This window comes from Hakea prostrata, chromosome 4 (genome assembly GCF_041222555.1).
Source record: "Hakea prostrata isolate BN-2017 chromosome 4, UWA_Hpros_2, whole genome shotgun sequence".
Lineage (NCBI taxonomy): Eukaryota > Viridiplantae > Streptophyta > Magnoliopsida > Proteales > Proteaceae > Hakea > Hakea prostrata.
Window position 1 is genome coordinate 6,131,682 of NC_142603.1, and position 16,730 is coordinate 6,148,411.

A 16,730-nucleotide genomic window follows, 5' to 3' on the forward strand; every position below is an offset into this window, starting at 1 on the left:
AAAAAAAGTAGTGTCTGAGGACAATATATCCGGCATTTTCGTATCTCTTCGATATGCATATCGTTTTTCTCTTTGTTTTCAATTCTTGAGCGAAACAAGACCGCAAGATCAGACAAAGAAGAGAGAAGGCTTCAATGATATATGGCATCGTTGCTTATATCAATGGAGTCAACTGCGTAGTCTCTCTCTTCTTCGCGTTCGGAGGTGGGAATTCCAGTCGACGATCATCGACCTTGGAATTTCAGCTTGTTTGATCGAAATCCCACAGTGTCTAACTATAAGGGTAGCAGTTGGTCAGGTCAGTCCATGGCAGATCACTGTTTCTTCTTTCGTTATCTTTCACTGGATCTGTGATCTGGATTTTGGTTGTTGACTTTTGTTCTTGACTGTCTTTCATGCTTATGGGTTCAGAACGCCTAGGGTTTTACGATCTTTCTGGTTTTTATGAAATGTGTATGTGAACTGAATGGGGATCTTTCTGCTCCTGATTTTTCTGTAGATATTCATCATGCCTGGTTCAGACGAGAACAATCCCGTCGTGGCTAGGCCAGCCCATTTCCAAGGTAAGCGTTGGTTGAACATCACCGTCGTGAAATCATAAACTTAACTTTGTAAAACCTTGACTTATGAATTGGGGCATTTTTTTTTTAATTAAATTCAATAGGTGGTCTTCGGATGGGGGCTGGGAAGTTCGTCTCAGAGGTTGGACAGAGCCGAAGAGCTTTAACCAACATCAACCAGAATTTAGTGGGAGCTCCGCCATACCCATCTGCAATTAACAAAAGAGGCTTTTCTGAGTAATTCCTCCATCTCAAATCTGACATTTCGCTTACCATTCTTCAATCTCAGACTATTTTTCTTGGTTTTAGTTATTTACTAATATGCCTATATCATTCAGCAAACAGACTATCTGTGATAAGAACCCACCTTTTCCAGTGCATCGTCCAATCACAAGGTTAGAAGATCTCAAATTGAAAACTATACATTTCCAATTAACTTCATTATCAGGATTGCATAAATACGTTTCCTGGCTTTGTGTTTAGGAAGTTTGCAGCAGAAATTGCAAATAAGCAGCAGCAGAAGCAGCCTTGTCATGAGGTGCCTCCTTTGTAACAAAAAAAAAAAAAAGAAGAAGAAAAAGTATTATAAGTTTTCCCTTTTAATTAAGTGATGAGTTAACCTTTTTTGTTGGAATGTTTATTTTGACAGGAAGCTAAACCAGCCTTATCTCTCACAAATTCAACTACATTGGAAGATTGTATTGATGTAGATGATGACTTGCCTGTTCCCATGTTCGTTAAGCACACTGAAGCAATGTTGGACGAGATCGATCAAATGGTACAATGGGCTTTTCTTTAGGTTCTACTCGTCTTTCTTTTAAATAAATTCTTCAATGAGTTTTGACATTCATAAAATGAAAAATCACTTTTGTGATGATTTTCTGCAGGAGGAAGTTGAAATGGAAGATATAGCAGTGGAGCCTATTAAAGATATCGACAGCTGTGACTCTAAGAATCCACTTGCAGTTACCGATTATATTGAGGACATTTATGCCCATTACAGGAAAGCTGAGGTGAACCTGTCCTTGATAAACCCCCACCAGACTTTTTTTAGGCATCCTCTTAGGAATAACTGTAAATAATACTGCTGGGTATGAAGGAATGAGTTCGTTTCAGTTAAATTGTGTTGATCTTAATCTTGCAACGATGAGAAGGAAGGGAGTCTATGGATTTCTATCGGATGGTCTAGTAATGCGAAGCGTAACCAAATTATTCTTACTAACTAATTAATCGTTATTTTTGTGCAGGGTTCTAGCTGTGTATCTCCAAACTACATGGCGCAGCAGTTTGACATTAATGAGAAGATGAGGGCTATACTGATTGATTGGTTAATAGAGGTATTAATTGGCTTGATTCCTAGAAATTGTTGGCCAGCTTGTGGGATTATAAAACCTGTGTTTCTAGATTGTTCAAGCAGCCTTTTAGCTACTAAATATGGCTTTTTCTTGCTTGTAAAACCCACGATTGCTAATTTTCTACTCAAATTAGCAGGTACATTACAAGTTTGAGCTTATGGATGAGACGTTGTTCCTCACTGTAAATCTCATAGACAGGTTCTTATCACAGCAAACAGTGGTGAGGAAGAAGCTTCAGTTAGTTGGGGTGACAGCCATGCTCTTAGCTTGCAAGTATGAAGAGGTTTCTGTTCCTGTTGTTGAAGATTTAATTTTAATATCAGACAAGGCCTACACAAGAAAAGAAGTTCTTGATATGGTAGTGCTTTTTTCTGTGCTTCTTTCTTTATCAACTGCATGGATATTTTTTATTTCCTCAACCAAGACCCTTTATCCCTGGTGGCAGGAGAAACTGATGGTCAACACGCTACAGTTCAACATGTCAGTTCCAACCCCATATGGATTCATGAGGAGATTCCTTAAAGCAGCTCAGACTGACAGGAAGGTTAGTTGTAATGGCTTTCCTTGTGATCAACTATGTTGCTTAAATTTCCGGATAAAAATACTGAATAAAGGTACCTCATATGATTTATGGGTCAGCTTGAGCTTCTCTCCTTCTACATCGTCGAGCTTTGCTTGGTGGAGAGCGAAATGCTCAGGTTCCCTCCATCTTTGTTGGCTGCAGCTGCAGTCTACACCGCCCATTGTACTCTCAGTAGGTCTAGACAATGGACAAAGACCAATGAGTGGCATACGAAGTACACAGAAGACCACCTCCTGTAAGTGTCCCCCTTTTTATTTGTGAAGAAACTTCTCTTAAGATATATATATATTAAGAAGAGCCCATAAGTTCTGCTAATTCTGTGCTGCAGGGAATGCTCAAATTTAATGATGGGTTTTCATCAGAAAGCTGGAACTGGGAAGCTGACAGGGGTATTTAGGAAATATAGTACATCTAGGTTTGGTTATGCAGCAAGGGCTGAACCAGCGGTATTTCTTTTAGACACAAAATAAGCAATTTGCTTATTTTCAAATTTCAGTTTCAGTTATCAAAATAATGTACAACTCCTTGTGTATCTGATCTCAACTAATCAATTTGGTGTTTTAAGTATTGAAATTTGCCATTACATCACACCCAGCTATATGCACTGCCCCCTTAGCTCTTATTTCAAAATTTCCTCTCAGTTATCTGAGTAATTACAAAACTTCATGTCTGTGATCTTTACAAATCAATTTGGTGCTTGAGAATTGAAAGTGGCCTTTGCATTCTACCTGAAGAAGCCATAATGCTCAATCATCCAGCTTTCTCCTCTCTAGAAGGGAAATTACACTTCATGTGGATGAAAAAATGATTTAAGATCATAAACTTTTAAATATTTAGAGGTGCATCAATTTAATTGAGCCATGGTGCTCATATTTGGCTGCTAAGTACATACCTCTCCAATGGCAAAAATGGATTGACCAACACCTCTGAAATATCCTTTTATCTAGAACGGTATTATTTGGTACAGAGGGACTTTCAGGCAGAACTTGGGCATCACTTTCGTTGGGCAATGGTAATTTGATTCGCTTCTGGGATGATGTTTGCCCATGAATACTTTGATTCACTTTGACAGGGAAGAAAGAAATGAATTAAGTTCGCACCTACCGGGATGAAAGTCAGGAGGTAAGTCTCATAGGTGGCTGTATCAAACTGAAATAAGATCTCAGATTGACATCCATACACTCATTTACTGTAATTAATAAACAGAGTCAATGGTGACTCTGCTGTCGGAAGAGCCACTTGTTTTTTGCTTGCTTTTGGGGGGGGGGGGGTGTTCAGCTCACCAGTGCAGACTAAAAGTGTTCTCCAAACCATGTTGGATAGTCACCCATCACATGGTTCTCAAACCCAACCCGTGGTGGATCCAGGGGACATAGTCAAAGTGCCTGATCCTTTGTCCCATACTTTGAGAAGAAATGAATTAAGTTCGCACCTACCGGGATGAAAGTCAGGAGGTAAGTCTCATAGGTGGCTGAATCAAACTGAAATAAGATCTCAGATTGACATCCATACACTCATTTACCGTAATTAATAAATAGAGTCAATGGTGACTCTGCTGTCGGAAGAGCCACTTGTTTTTTGCTTGCTTTTGGGGGGGGAGGTGTTCAGCTCACCAGTGCAGACTAAAAGTGTTCTCCAAACCATGTTGGATAGTCACCCATCACATGGTTCCAAACCCAACCCGTGGTGGATCCAGGGGACATAGTCAAAGTGCCTGATCCTTTGTCCCATACTTTGAGAAGGGAAAAACTTCTTGATAAAGAAAAGTTCAATAAAATAAAATCCTTGAGGTTAAGATACAAACCTGTCATTTGACCTTTGACCTGAAAGGTCCTATGTGTTCCAGTGTTGTACCACTATTTTGTACTAATGTCATTTTCATCCATGTTGGTAGAACTAAAAGAATTCAAATTAATTTGGCTATGCATGTAGTTCGTATCCAAGAAGTTAGTTTGTCGGTCATGAAATGAAGTGAAATAAATAGAGGGGCCAAGGACCATGGCAATTTCCAGCAATTCTTCTGAATGATCCAGGGCAATTTGCATCTTTTTGTTGACTGTATTGCATTCTGAAAAGTATCCAAGAAGTTAGTATGTTGGCCATGAAATGAAGTGAAATAAATAAAGGGGCAAAAGACCATGGCAATTTCCAGCACTTCTTCTGAATGATCCAGGCCAATTTGCACATCTTCTTGTTGACTGTGTTGCACTTTCTTCGGAAGAGTACCTGATCCTCATTACTTACCAGCACTGTCTAGAGCAAACTGAAATTGTCATTTTGAAGGGAAAATGTGATACTGACCTTGTTATATCATATTTAGCAAAAGCAGTATTGTTTGGTATAAAATTACAATTAATTTTTATAAACCAGTTTGAAATTCTACCGGGCTTGGGTTCCATCACACTAACTGTCCTCTTACTTGGTAGAAGTTTATGTTGTTGCGTTAATGGCATTGACATAAGAATTGATAAAGTTTGAATTCAGATAGCCAGCTTTTGCAATGCCCTACTCTTTAGCTTGAATAGTTAAAGATCAGTAAATTTCTTTATCAGAGCTCAAACTTCATCTATCATTCATCATCATCTTCATCAGAGAGACCTAGAATGGGATTGTTGTGATTAAATATACTAGCTTTTTTTGTATAAAATTTGTTAATTTTTATCAGTCATACATATTTAGAAGTTGCCAAAATGATTGATTTTGTTGTTTCTTGTGTGCCTGCAATAAGTAAGGTGATTGGTCATGATCAATGAAATAATGTGTTCTCAAACTGGAATTCACTAGTCTACAATGATCAAGCCACCAAAAGAAAATGTAGTGTCATCCTTGTGTGCCCCGAAGTGTGATGGCACAAGTAGTCTTCATTGGGTTGACTTAATTCATTAACTTCTCTCTTGTAGGTTGATCCACTCTCCCTCACCTCTGTAATCAAAATTATCGATCCCAAAGATCCATTCATGCTTAAAAAGTAAGCTTATGATAGCACAAACAGTTTCTCTTCAGCTAACTTACTTCATTAACTTTTCTTGCAGGATGGTCCACTCTGTCTCACCTCTATAAGTTTAGTATTACTGTGTCCAAAAATTCATATATACTTAACAAGTTTCCAAGTACATTCTTTATTTATTTTATAGATTACACTGATTTATACCTTTAAGCTACCATTCCTTGACAGTTTGAGCTTTTGGTGAATGACATTTAACATGGTATCAAAATAGGGAGGTCAAGTTCAACTCCTGAAGAATAAAATGAAACTTTCTGTGTTTATTATGTCATGTGAAGGCAGCTGTATATGCCATCTGTAAAGGCTACATGTGCAGGACTGTCAGTGTCTATCCTTAAGCTGCTCTTCCCTAACAATTCGAGCTTTAAATTATAAGCCTGAGACATGTCAATTACAAGTCCAACCATTATTTGCGAAGTAACAAATAAATGCTCTGAAAAATTCAGTACTATGAAATAGAGCACAATAGTGGTTGGAGTACATACCAAAGGCTTGTATGATATACATTGAAATGCATTTAAAAAAGAAAAGAAAAGAAAAAGACTGTATTTGGTTGAATCAAATAGATTATTTCTTTGCTATCCAATAGTTGGACTGACTACATTTCACCTCATGGCACAATGAGAATGACTTGGTAAGGAGCCCCTCTAAAATGTTCATATAAAGTAGTTGACTTGTACTTTTGCTCCAATAATTGCTCTGAATTCTGTTGTTAGTCACTATGGTAAACCCATGCATCTGCTACCAGTACCTAAATAGTGAGACAGGAGAGTATATGAAAGAAGCAAAATGAGAGCAGCCTTTCTTCGTCTGTCCTGAACAAGTTGCAAGAGATCCAGGAGGAGCCTTTTTGAAATAAGAAAGAGAGAGACACCTAGCTTTTTTTTGTGTGTGTGTGTCCTGAACCAGTTACAAGAGATCCAGACTCGGAGCCTTTTAAAAATAAGAAAGAGAGAGACACCCAGCTAGATTAAGAAAATAGAACCAGTTACAATAGATCCAGGACTTGGAGCCTTGTGGAAGTAAGATAGAGGACACCTAGCTAGATTAAGAAAATAAAACTCTAACAAGAGGGAAGTAATAATATAGAAAATCTGCCATGGTTCACATGTTAAGAGTGGTCCCACTGAAGTGAATCTATCAACAGTGGAGTTACTCCTTTCCCATTGCACCATTAGGTTGAAAATTTGATGCTGCACTGAAGTTTCCATTTAGGTTTCTAACTTTGAATCCAAGTTGCTGATGTGACGTAAAATTGATTTCTTTCATCGTTGAGTTTTAACTACTATGATTCATGAAACTAAGCATTAAAATTTATTCACAATTTATAGTTGTATACATATTCTTGGATATTCAGAAAGTTTCCTTTTCAGAGTTAAAATATATTATGCAAGCATTTTCTTTAACACATTCGATTCAATATACGAGATAAAATTTGTTTAATTTGCAACTGTAATGGAAAATGTTTAACTGAGCTTTATTGATAACCAAAGAGGCATTTATACAAGAAGAAGACTGTAAATATTACTTCCAAAGAATCCTTAACAACAGAGTAGCTTGTGAAACCATGTAACAGAATGACAGCTTTGTAACAGTAACTATTGAGTATTTCACTAATTCTGCATTGAATTTACTATGTTCATCATGTCCTTTGTCCTCAAAAGCTATGATTGTGTTCTTCATTCAATATTCAAAAGGAGAAACAGCCAAAGAGTGGTAGAGAGCTGGTGGATTGTGACAACATTTGCCCACAAATATGAGCTCCATTTATCTGCCATTTTGGCAGTTAGGTTAAGCTTATCTGAATGGATTAATTCAAGAAACCTGTGCCCAAATAGAATATGTCCTACTGTAACTGCATATAGCTGCTCTCAGTGCAGGCAGTTCCAGTGAGAACTTTGCATTATCACCGAATGTATTGCTCAAAATTTAAAATGGCATACCCAGAGCATGAGATTCCTCCTGCTACAGGTCCTGCAAGGGTTATAATGTACACAGCCTTAACCCTGCTATTGCCCAAACTCGAACCCATGACCATTGAGCAACCTTACCATTTCGTGAAGGTCCACCATCGAAATATAAGGTGTGGAAAAGCTTAACAGCCTCATCATTGCTGAAGAAATCAAGTAGAACATCACTTCCAACAACAACAACAACAACAACAACATCCTTTGAGATTCCATAAATGTTCAGTGAAGGTTGCATGGAGACCTGTGGTTGAATTGATAGGATACCTATCAGAGCATTGTTCATTTCTTCATTTTCAAATAGACAATACCAATTTCACATAACCTTCAAGACCCGAAGAATAGAGGTCTTTCACTGACTCCTAACATGACTCTCTACTACTCGAATACTTGAAACGCTTCCTCATAAACAATTCGATTGTGTTTTATCAGGCTAATAACAACTTAAACCCATGGAATCAATGACCCTCTCATAAACAACCCAAATCATATGGTCGATTTGGGTTTCTTCAGCCTCATATAGGCCATGGATATGGTTTGGCCACATGTATCTTGGCAAATAAGGTCCAGGTCTCTTTGCATTTGTCAGTAAGGTCACAAGGCTTTCAAAGCAGGTTATGTAGTTCATATGAATACTAGTCTACCCTTTGTCCATATTCTTCACATTCCCTTTAAACCACTTGAAGAACCCAGTGACATAATAGACCCACCACTTGGTCCTGCTGCTCTTACTGTTCCAAATGACAATGCAACAGAGATTCAAACCATCATCAATCTTAATATTGTCCACTTCCATGAGTCCATCAAAGTATAATTCCTGAACCAATCACCCAACTCACAGATCCCGAGGAATAAGGAATAATGGTGTGGGGATTACATGAAAGTGAACCTGGTCCTGATTATGGTTAGATTCTTGCCGAGATCTCACCAGAGACGACAAAAAGATATACAGATTCATTCAGACAGCATCTCACCGTTCTTTTTTGTTGGAGTTTGTTTGTTTCTTTATCAAGTTAGTTCGCATTTGCAGAATTTTAAGACGAGCAGGTCATTTGATCCTTTGAATGCTGTGCCAAACATCATCAGTGACCCCACGATGTGGTCTTCCTTCCTACTTGCACTTGTGCAAAGATCTCAAGAGTGAACCAGACCAGATAGGACCGGACCAGCAACTGGTATGATTATGTTTTTGACCTTGTTTCACTTTTGGCAATTAACGTATAGAATCCCTTGGATTCCGTTATAGTTGAACTGAAGGTGTGAGGGTAATTTAGTCAATTTAAGTAGGAGTAAGGACGCCTATATATAGCTGGCATCCACGTAGCAGCAGTAGAACGGCGAGAGTTCTGTGAACTGAAGTGATTATAGTGATCACGTTTCCTATCAACTTGGTCATCGGTTCACCGTCCTTCACAACATCTGGACGAGAAGTAACGGTACTTAAACTTCACAGATAATAGTAAAGGCTGGCCTCGCGCTCGAAATCAAACCCTAATTCTTGGGATGGCTCAGTTGAGCGACGAGAGGTCTTCTGTATGTGAAATGCTTACTACCTTAACTCTTGTCGAAAACGAAGAAGAGAAGAGAGAGGAGAGAAGAACGAAAGTTAAAGTTTCGAAACTCATGGATTATCGACTGGAGAGGGTCTTTCCGGTTTATGCTATGGGTTACGCAGAGGTAGACGTCGATAATGCGGTTTCTATCAATGACTCTGCCTCTTCTCCCGTTGATCCAATTTGGGATGCTGTCAGAGCAGAAGCAAGGTCGGAGGTATTGGCCTTCTTTTCTTTAGTTTTTTCCCCGCTGAAGAAGAAAGTTACTCAGAAGTATCTGAATGTTCTTATTGAAGGTGCTTTGAGAAATGGGTTTATGTCTTTCTGCTAATTCACAGGCTTCCTCTTGCATTTGTTTATGGTATTTATTTTTATCCTATAAATAATTTTTGAGAGGTACGATTTTTCAATTATGAGAGACGAGTTTATCGTTCTGTAATTCACGGGTTTCCGTCTGCATGTTTGTTTGTTTGTTTGTTTCTGATGATTCTTTACTCTATTTCTTTTTTGTTTGTTGTTAAGGGGGGGGGGGGAGGGAAATTTGATGTTCATGATTTCCAAATCGGTTGGATTCTTTCGACATCCTTTGTAAAGTGGATGATCTTTGATTGTGCCACTGCTGTCTCAGTCCGGCTGTTGCTCGTAAAAATTTAAATTCGATGGTACTAACACACTGCCATAGCAAGAATCAGATTCATAAGTGATTACGTGATACTAAGAAGAGCGCTCATTTGACTTATCTTCTGATAATGGTTCCTGACTGTGGATTTCCTTGGGATTTGAGTGAATATCTGATCCCGTTTTCATGATGGAAGCATCAATGTATCTGACTGGTATGGATATGACTAATATAGAAAGGATATACCCAGTGGATGAGGCTCCTTCCATTGGGGGGTCTGGGGAAGGTCAAACGTTTCAGCCTTACCCCTGCTTCACAGAAATGGTGTTTCCTTTCTCAACCCCAAGACCGCTAGGTGTCAATGGAGCAACCTAACCCTTCCATGGAGGCATACTTTTTATTGTGGTGATTGCTATGATCCTCCAAAATAGTGAATTATTGGGGGAATGTTTTGGAAGTTATTTTATTCTTACTTTTGCAAGATGGATGTGAGGATCACATTTACTTACAGTTTCTTAATCTTGATGTGTTTAGTTTTCTTTGCTATGACTGAACCCACTTTGAGGATTTCCATTTCATCCATTTTATGACTTTTTGGGAGTCAGAACATTCAGAAGATGCTTTTTTTTTGGGGTGGGGGGGGGGGGGGGGGATGTGTCTTAAATTAAATAATTTACTTAATAGTTATTGTCCTTTTGCTAAATTTTACTGCTTCAGTCCTGTTAGCAATGCTTGATTAGGTTATTATAAGACAAATATTTATACCATATTTTCTTCAGGCAGATAGGGAACCAATTTTGAGTAGCTTCTTGTACGCCAGTATTTTGTGTCATGACTGTTTGGAGAAAGCACTGGGATTTGTCCTCGCCAATAGGCTTCAAAACCCCACACTCTTAGCTACACAACTGATGGACATATTTGATGCTGTAATAGTGCAGGATAGAGGTATTCAACGCTCAATTCGCCTGGATGTGCAGGTGATTTTATTGCCATTTTCCAGGCTTCTGAATTTCACGAAGTGCTTTCCAAAGAATCCTTGTTTGATATTCTTGGTGGATTGTCAAAGCATGATTTTTGAAGTTTGTGTACTCTTCTGCAACAGGCATTTAAAGATAGGGATCCTTCTTGTCTGTCATATTGCTGGGCATTGTTGTATCTTAAGGTATTTGCTATTTCTTCAATCATAATATAGCATATGATTTCAACACACTGCATGATTTAGAGTATCCATTAAAGCTTCTAAAGAGAGCATTTGATATGCATTTATTTGGTCCATTTCCATGATACTAGAAGACAAATAGTTGGAAAAAAATCTTACCTCTTTTATAGTAATGTGGCATATGTTATTAAACTTACATTGACTATTATTTTCTTTTGCCATTCTTTGAGTGCGCTCCTGTTGCCTTATTCTTAGTGAGAGTAATATAGTTGGAACTTTGGATCACATTATTTATATTGTAACAATTTAAAACTGCATTTAAAGTAGGGGTGTGTAGGTCAACATAAATGGTCATAGTGGAGTAGCAAAGAGATACTATTTATACTTTTCCTTCCTTGTCAACTGGAGAGAGAGAGAGAGAGGGAAAAAAAAAAAAAAAAAAAAGAAAGAAGAAGAAGAAATAAAGAAAGAAGACAAATAAGAAGAGCAGGCAAGACAAAAAAAATACAATCAATTTGTGAGTAAAGTGAGAGGAAATGTTCCAATGATGTGGGTGTGATTGTGAAAGTAAATGCAGGGAATTGCCTGAATCTCAAATCATGCTTGGAATGTTTTATGATTTTCCAATGTCAGAATATTTCTAAATTTTTATAGGGTTATCACTCCTTGCAATCATACCGTGTAGCACATGCTTTGTGGAATCAAGGTCGCCAAATTTTGGCATTGGCATTGCAAAGCCGCATAAGCGAGGTAATGGTTCATCTATATGGTACTCGAGTGAGTTTGCTGGTTTATCTGTTTTTGTTAACATGCTTCTTCACATTTTTCATGTTCAGGTTTTTGGAGTTGATATACACCCAGGTATGCTATTCTTGCCTTTTGTTGTTCTGATACATAATTTATTCCAAAGAAAGTGGCAAAGCTGATTAACAGAGAGTTATTTGAGCACACCTTGTGTATTGGCCTTGGTTCTATTGTGCATTATGTCTTCCAAAATTTAGGGGCTAGCAGCTTGAGAGTGTATTGGGATTTAGAATTGTGCACTTTGATACCCCACTTCATTTGTGGATTGAAATTTTCATCTTTGCCTTTAACATTTTTTCTCCCCTAATTTATACTTTATAGTGTCATTTTCACCACATGAATAACATATTGGTACAGCTGCAAAAATTGGAGAGGGTATATTACTTGATCATGGCACGGGTGTAGTAATTGGTGAGACTGCTGTTATAGGAAACAGAGTTTCATTAATGCAGGCAAGTTGAACCTCATTCCTCCTTTATATAATGCATGTTATTATTGTGATTGGCATATGTTAATTTCAAAGCATGGCCTTTTTCAATATATAGTATTATCTAATTGTTAACTTTTCCAAGTTCTCCTGGTATTTGAAGAAGCATATAAACTAGAAAGTGGCATACAATGATACAAAATCACGATATATTTTTGTATTTTCATTCCTAATTGTCTTTGTTCTTCCTTCTCATCCCTCCACCAGGGTGTAGAGTGGAAATTTGCATCATGAGGGATTGATAAGGGGTGTTGGCTATGTGACAAGGATAACTATTTCTTAATTTGTTGAAAATGTTATGTTTGCCACTCCATACCTATGGTGGAAACTGACACGAATCCGTGTTATTAGCCTACATAATCTTTATCATAAGTGCTATGTCAGGCACCGAGATCCATGTTTATGTCCTAGATACCTCGGTTCTGAGTTTTTCATGTAGGTTGATTCCGCATCCACCCCCTACCCCCCCCCCCCAAAAAAAAAAAAGTAGAAGACAAAGCAGGTGAATATGAATCCAGATTTGCAGTCCAAAAAATGAGTAGTGGAATATGTTGTACCACCTCTTGACATTCAAGTATACAACTATTACATAATACATAAATTGTTGTCAATATTGAATTTACTTCATCTTACTCTTTTCCGAAATCATTGATTGGGTTACATAAGTCCTGCAAAATGGGCCAATATTCATTTTAAGGCTACTACCTAATAATGCTTTCTTTCTAGTTAATAAATTAAGTGTGAATTGGATGACTCCGGTTTAAAAGACCATTTTGGACTTATTCTTCACCACCTTAGTTGAAGATAATGATTATGCTTATACGTGAGGATGTGATGAAAAAAACTGTCGTGTCCAGTTAGTTGATATTCTTCTTTCTCGTGGGGTCAATATGATGGAACCTTGACCATGTGACACAAAGACAAAAGATGACACTTGTTGAAAAGTCCTCTTCAACTTATCCTTCGGCACCACTATTGAAGATAACGGATAATGCTTCTTCAAGAGGATATGATGGGAGATTGTCACGTCCAATTGGTGGGACTATATTTGTGTGTGTGTGTGTGTATATATATATATATATATATATATATATATATATAGACTTCAACTTATCATTCAGCACCACTATTGAAGATAACGGATAATGCTTGTTCAAGAGGATATGATGGGAGATTGTCACGTCCAATTGGTTGGGATTATATATATTTAATTGCTGTGTGGGTCAACATGATGGAGCCGTGACATGGAAACAAAAGATGAAAAGGTTGTCGTTGCTTAACAAGTAAAAAATAGTTATTTGTCTTGCAGTATATAAAGGTGTACCCAGTGAATGAGGCTCCGGCCCCTCTGGCGTCTGGGGAGGTTCATAATATAAGGAACTTACCCTTGTTTTTGTGGAGAGGCTGTCTCCAGACTCAAACCCATAACCACTTGGCTATAGTGCAATCTTACCTTTATACTAAGGTCCTTATTTCATTATATAAAGTAAAATATAGAACTACTTCTTGTACTTCTAATTTGATCCTATGGGAGAAAAAATTAACCTGTGCAAGTTGTTTGACTTTTTTTTTCTATATGCTATCGATGATTTTGTCTGAGGCAAACCCACCTTGTTTCTCAATAAATCATTCACGAAACACATGAAAACTGAAGCTAGTCATTTATTCTTCACTACTTTCTGTAGACAAATGTTCCGATAAATCTTCCTTTCACCTGTCAACTCATTTCAGTTCATACTTGTGCTGCTGTGCTTAACTTTTAATGCAAGCTGTATAGTGTAAATTTTCAAATTAATGTATCATGTGGCTTTGCTAGAGTACCTTTACAATGAAAAATGTTGCAAATTCAGCATTTATTGCATTACGGTTTACTTATGGGCAGTTAAATCGCTCACAGGGTGTAACTTTAGGAGGCACAGGGAAGGAAACTGGTGATCGTCATCCGCAAATAGGCCCTGGAGCACTTATTGGAGCAAGTGCAACGATACTTGGGAATATTAAAATAAGTGAAGGTGCCATGATTGCTGCTGGTTCTCTTGTACTAAAAGATATACCTCCACACAGGTATTAAAGAAATTACACTGCAGTGCAGAAGAATATATTTATTTAGAAATGTGGAAAAGTAACCTATCAACCAAGCGGTAGTACAAGATATGTGAACTCCCTTTCTTTTCTTTCAAAAGCATGGTGGCAGGAAATCCAGCAAAGGTGATTGGATGTGTAGGAGAACAAGATCCATCTCTGACAATGAAGCATGGTATGTATTTAGTATGTGAATAAACATTATAAAGGTTTCATAGATTTGAGAAAAGCACTTTGATCAGGGTATACATTGCTACGTCACTGAGGAATTTACAGCTCGACTCATGAAGCCTTAAACCAACTATGTGGTGGCTAGATGTATGCTGTCAAGTCATCAATACCTAAAGCCGATAACTTTTATCAGCACCAATTCAGGATATTTAACCTTTTACACCTCCAAGTTGCTCTATGCCGTTCCTATTTGTACCATCTTAGTCAGCAATCAGTATTAACTGGGTTTTATAATGCTGCAGCCTGTTTACAGTTAGGAAATCGTGGCTACAGATCTTGGAAAATTTAGGCTAGTATATAAAGTTAACTTAGCCTCAGATATGTCTCGGCTGATGGTGGGTTTACCTATCTTTGTGTTTGCACCCTAATTTTAAGCACAGGTAGGATGTGGTGGAGATAGCTATGTTTGGAAACCTGGCCTAAGCTTTTTAATTTTACTTCTGTCACATTTGGAAACTTCAAAAAATAGTTTTTTTTTGGTCAGATTATCTGCTTCTATCTGATATATATTAATGGTCGTTACCAAACATGCAGATGCTACCAAAGATTTTTTCCAGAATGTAGCTGTTAATTCTAAAGATGGAAGATCCAGTGGTATGTTTCCTCAATTCCATCTATAGCTTCATCTTAGAGTTCTTCTACTACCTGCAAAAGCAGGTGATGTGAAGGAGTTTCAACAGAGTCAAGACATAATACATATTTTATTTTATTTGTCTATTAATGGCTTTCATATGTTGTACTCATCTTTTACACATTTTTTCTGGCTGAAATCATTAGGAGCAGAGTATGTTAATGCTACATTGCTTGCTGAAAACTTGGTTTTGCTTTGGTTTTCCCTGTGGTCAGCATCATGCTAACAAAAAGGAAAATCTTATTTGTAACCAAAGTGGTGAAATAAGAAGTTGTAACCCCTTTTTATGATAACACACTCTTTTCCAATGAGGAAACGTCCTCTAATTTCACTTAAGTATTGCATGAAATTATATAGTAAGTTCTTACCCAAAAAAAGAAAAAGAAATTATATAGTAAGTAATTTTGAATTTTGGGGTAACTCTACATTAGATAACATTTTGGGGAATAAGACAATGGGCAATTAAAGAAGGTTACGAGTTCTTCATTCTCTAGTTTGATGACACTGAATTGCAATTAAAGAAGGTTACGAGTCCATTCACCACTTTGGTGATGCTGAGTTAGGTCCCTGTGAAATGTATGTTGCACCCTTGTGAAAATGTGCCTGAGACATGATAAAACAGGTTTACGTCAGAAAAGATTAATAGGAAAGTGTTTCACTGCCAGTGAAGAAAAGTTTCATCTGCGGACAACGTTTCGGCCACATGACGGGCCTAATTTGGTCATCCTGACTCCTGATTTGGGTCTTTTAAATTGATGGCATGCCAAGTAGTGGCTCATTCTTCACTTTATACTTTAGTGGTCCAATTTAAGGGAAAAGAGAAAGGGGGGGGGGGTTCTGATCATTCTTCAAAACATTATTTTGATAAGTGAAGCAATTTTATTGGGATAAAGCTTGATATGGGTAGATGGGACATCCACAACATGTCAACCCAGTTTGGGTGCCAACTGAGCTGCTGTATGGCAGATATAGCCGGCTCTATATTGAATTGAAGGACATATATTAATTAACAGCTTTAGCCATGAATTACTCATCTAGTTGCATGGGAAAGTCTTCAGATGTTCATGAGAATTATTTGTCTCCCCTGAAATGGCACCTCTATGTGGAAGTTGTATGATCCAGCCGGTCAAACCCAATGTCTCCTGCCAGCTTTTGCTGTTTATGAGACCCAGACCTTTTGGGTCAGTGTATGGGTTTGGTGGCAATATTGTTTGTAAAGATGTTTTACAGAAATCTTGTTTCTGAATAAATTTTGCTTCAATGTTTGTTAGACGTCCTGCACATTTGATCCTCCTGAGTCCTGGTACCCTTTCTTGTATCAATTTTATTAATCCAGATAAGTGTGCATCATTTGCAGGATTGTCTGAAGAACCTGTGAACTCACAAAAGCAGAGCGACTGAATACCTTGAAGAGGCATAGATCAGTATTCAGTTGTCACTATACTGAATGCATGACTTCGGTGACTTGGTGTCAATATCAATATCCCTGCTCATGGAAAAGAAGAAAGAAACAGACATAGGAGTAGCTCATTTATACATCAATGATCTCTGCCTGGCCTTGGGAAGGAAGTGGAACCAGAAACCAAAATGAAGACAGCAACATGATCCCTGACCCAGTTAATTCTGGGCTTAGGAGGCTGTTGACTTGGCTTTGTTGATGGGAAATGGAACTCTTTGGTTTAGGCTGTAAACAGC

General features: G+C 37.8%; 2 protein-coding genes across 5 annotated transcripts; both read left to right on the plus strand.

Annotated features, from left to right (window-relative positions):
* Positions 1-214: 214 nt before the first annotated feature.
* On the plus strand, positions 215-3,723 carry LOC149017381 (G2/mitotic-specific cyclin-2-like). Of its 3 annotated transcripts, XM_089151723.1 has the most exons (12): positions 215-298; positions 500-563; positions 665-797; positions 899-955; positions 1,044-1,098; positions 1,210-1,338; positions 1,448-1,573; positions 1,808-1,897; positions 2,052-2,273; positions 2,361-2,459; positions 2,555-2,733; positions 2,827-3,709. In XM_089151723.1, the coding sequence occupies exons 2-12, from the start codon at positions 509-511 to the stop codon at positions 2,966-2,968; spliced, it is 1,287 nt and encodes a 428-aa protein (XP_089007849.1). In that variant the 5' UTR covers positions 215-298; positions 500-508; the 3' UTR covers positions 2,969-3,709. The 3 variants fall into 3 exon arrangements, with proteins under 3 accessions (XP_089007849.1, XP_089007848.1, XP_089007850.1); XM_089151722.1 differs by having other exon boundaries at positions 2,052-2,459; positions 2,827-3,723; XM_089151724.1 differs by lacking the exon at positions 2,827-3,709 and having other exon boundaries at positions 2,555-2,737.
* Positions 3,724-8,797: 5,074 nt separating this feature from the next.
* On the plus strand, positions 8,798-16,550 carry LOC149017382 (putative serine acetyltransferase 2). 2 transcript variants are annotated; one of them, XM_089151726.1, is made up of 10 exons: positions 8,798-9,239; positions 10,421-10,618; positions 10,744-10,803; positions 11,455-11,550; positions 11,637-11,661; positions 11,962-12,056; positions 13,989-14,155; positions 14,275-14,348; positions 14,939-14,998; positions 16,393-16,550. In XM_089151726.1, exons 1-10 carry the CDS (start codon positions 8,973-8,975, stop codon positions 16,434-16,436), a joined length of 1,086 nt encoding a protein of 361 aa, XP_089007852.1. In that variant the 5' UTR covers positions 8,798-8,972; the 3' UTR covers positions 16,437-16,550. The 2 variants fall into 2 exon arrangements, with proteins under 2 accessions (XP_089007852.1, XP_089007853.1); XM_089151727.1 differs by having other exon boundaries at positions 9,149-9,239; positions 10,425-10,618.
* Positions 16,551-16,730: the final 180 nt, after the last annotated feature.

What these genes read in the sequence shown, in the direction of transcription:
- LOC149017381 (XM_089151722.1), top strand. Translation starts at nt 509, where the DNA reads ATGCCTGGTTCAGACGAGAACAATCCCGTCGTGGCTAGGCCAGCCCAT. An exon ending in GTGCATCGTCCAATCACAAG is followed by an intron (nt 956 to 1,043) that starts GTTAGAAGATCT and finishes CTTTGTGTTTAG; the next exon opens with GAAGTTTGCAGCAGAAATTG. An exon ending in AGAAGCAGCCTTGTCATGAG is followed by an intron (nt 1,099 to 1,209) that starts GTGCCTCCTTTG and finishes TTATTTTGACAG; the next exon opens with GAAGCTAAACCAGCCTTATC.
- LOC149017382 (XM_089151726.1), top strand. Translation starts at nt 8,973, where the DNA reads ATGGCTCAGTTGAGCGACGAGAGGTCTTCTGTATGTGAAATGCTTACT. An exon ending in TGCAAAGCCGCATAAGCGAG is followed by an intron (nt 11,551 to 11,636) that starts GTAATGGTTCAT and finishes TTTCATGTTCAG; the next exon opens with GTTTTTGGAGTTGATATACA. An exon ending in TGGAGTTGATATACACCCAG is followed by an intron (nt 11,662 to 11,961) that starts GTATGCTATTCT and finishes ATATTGGTACAG; the next exon opens with CTGCAAAAATTGGAGAGGGT.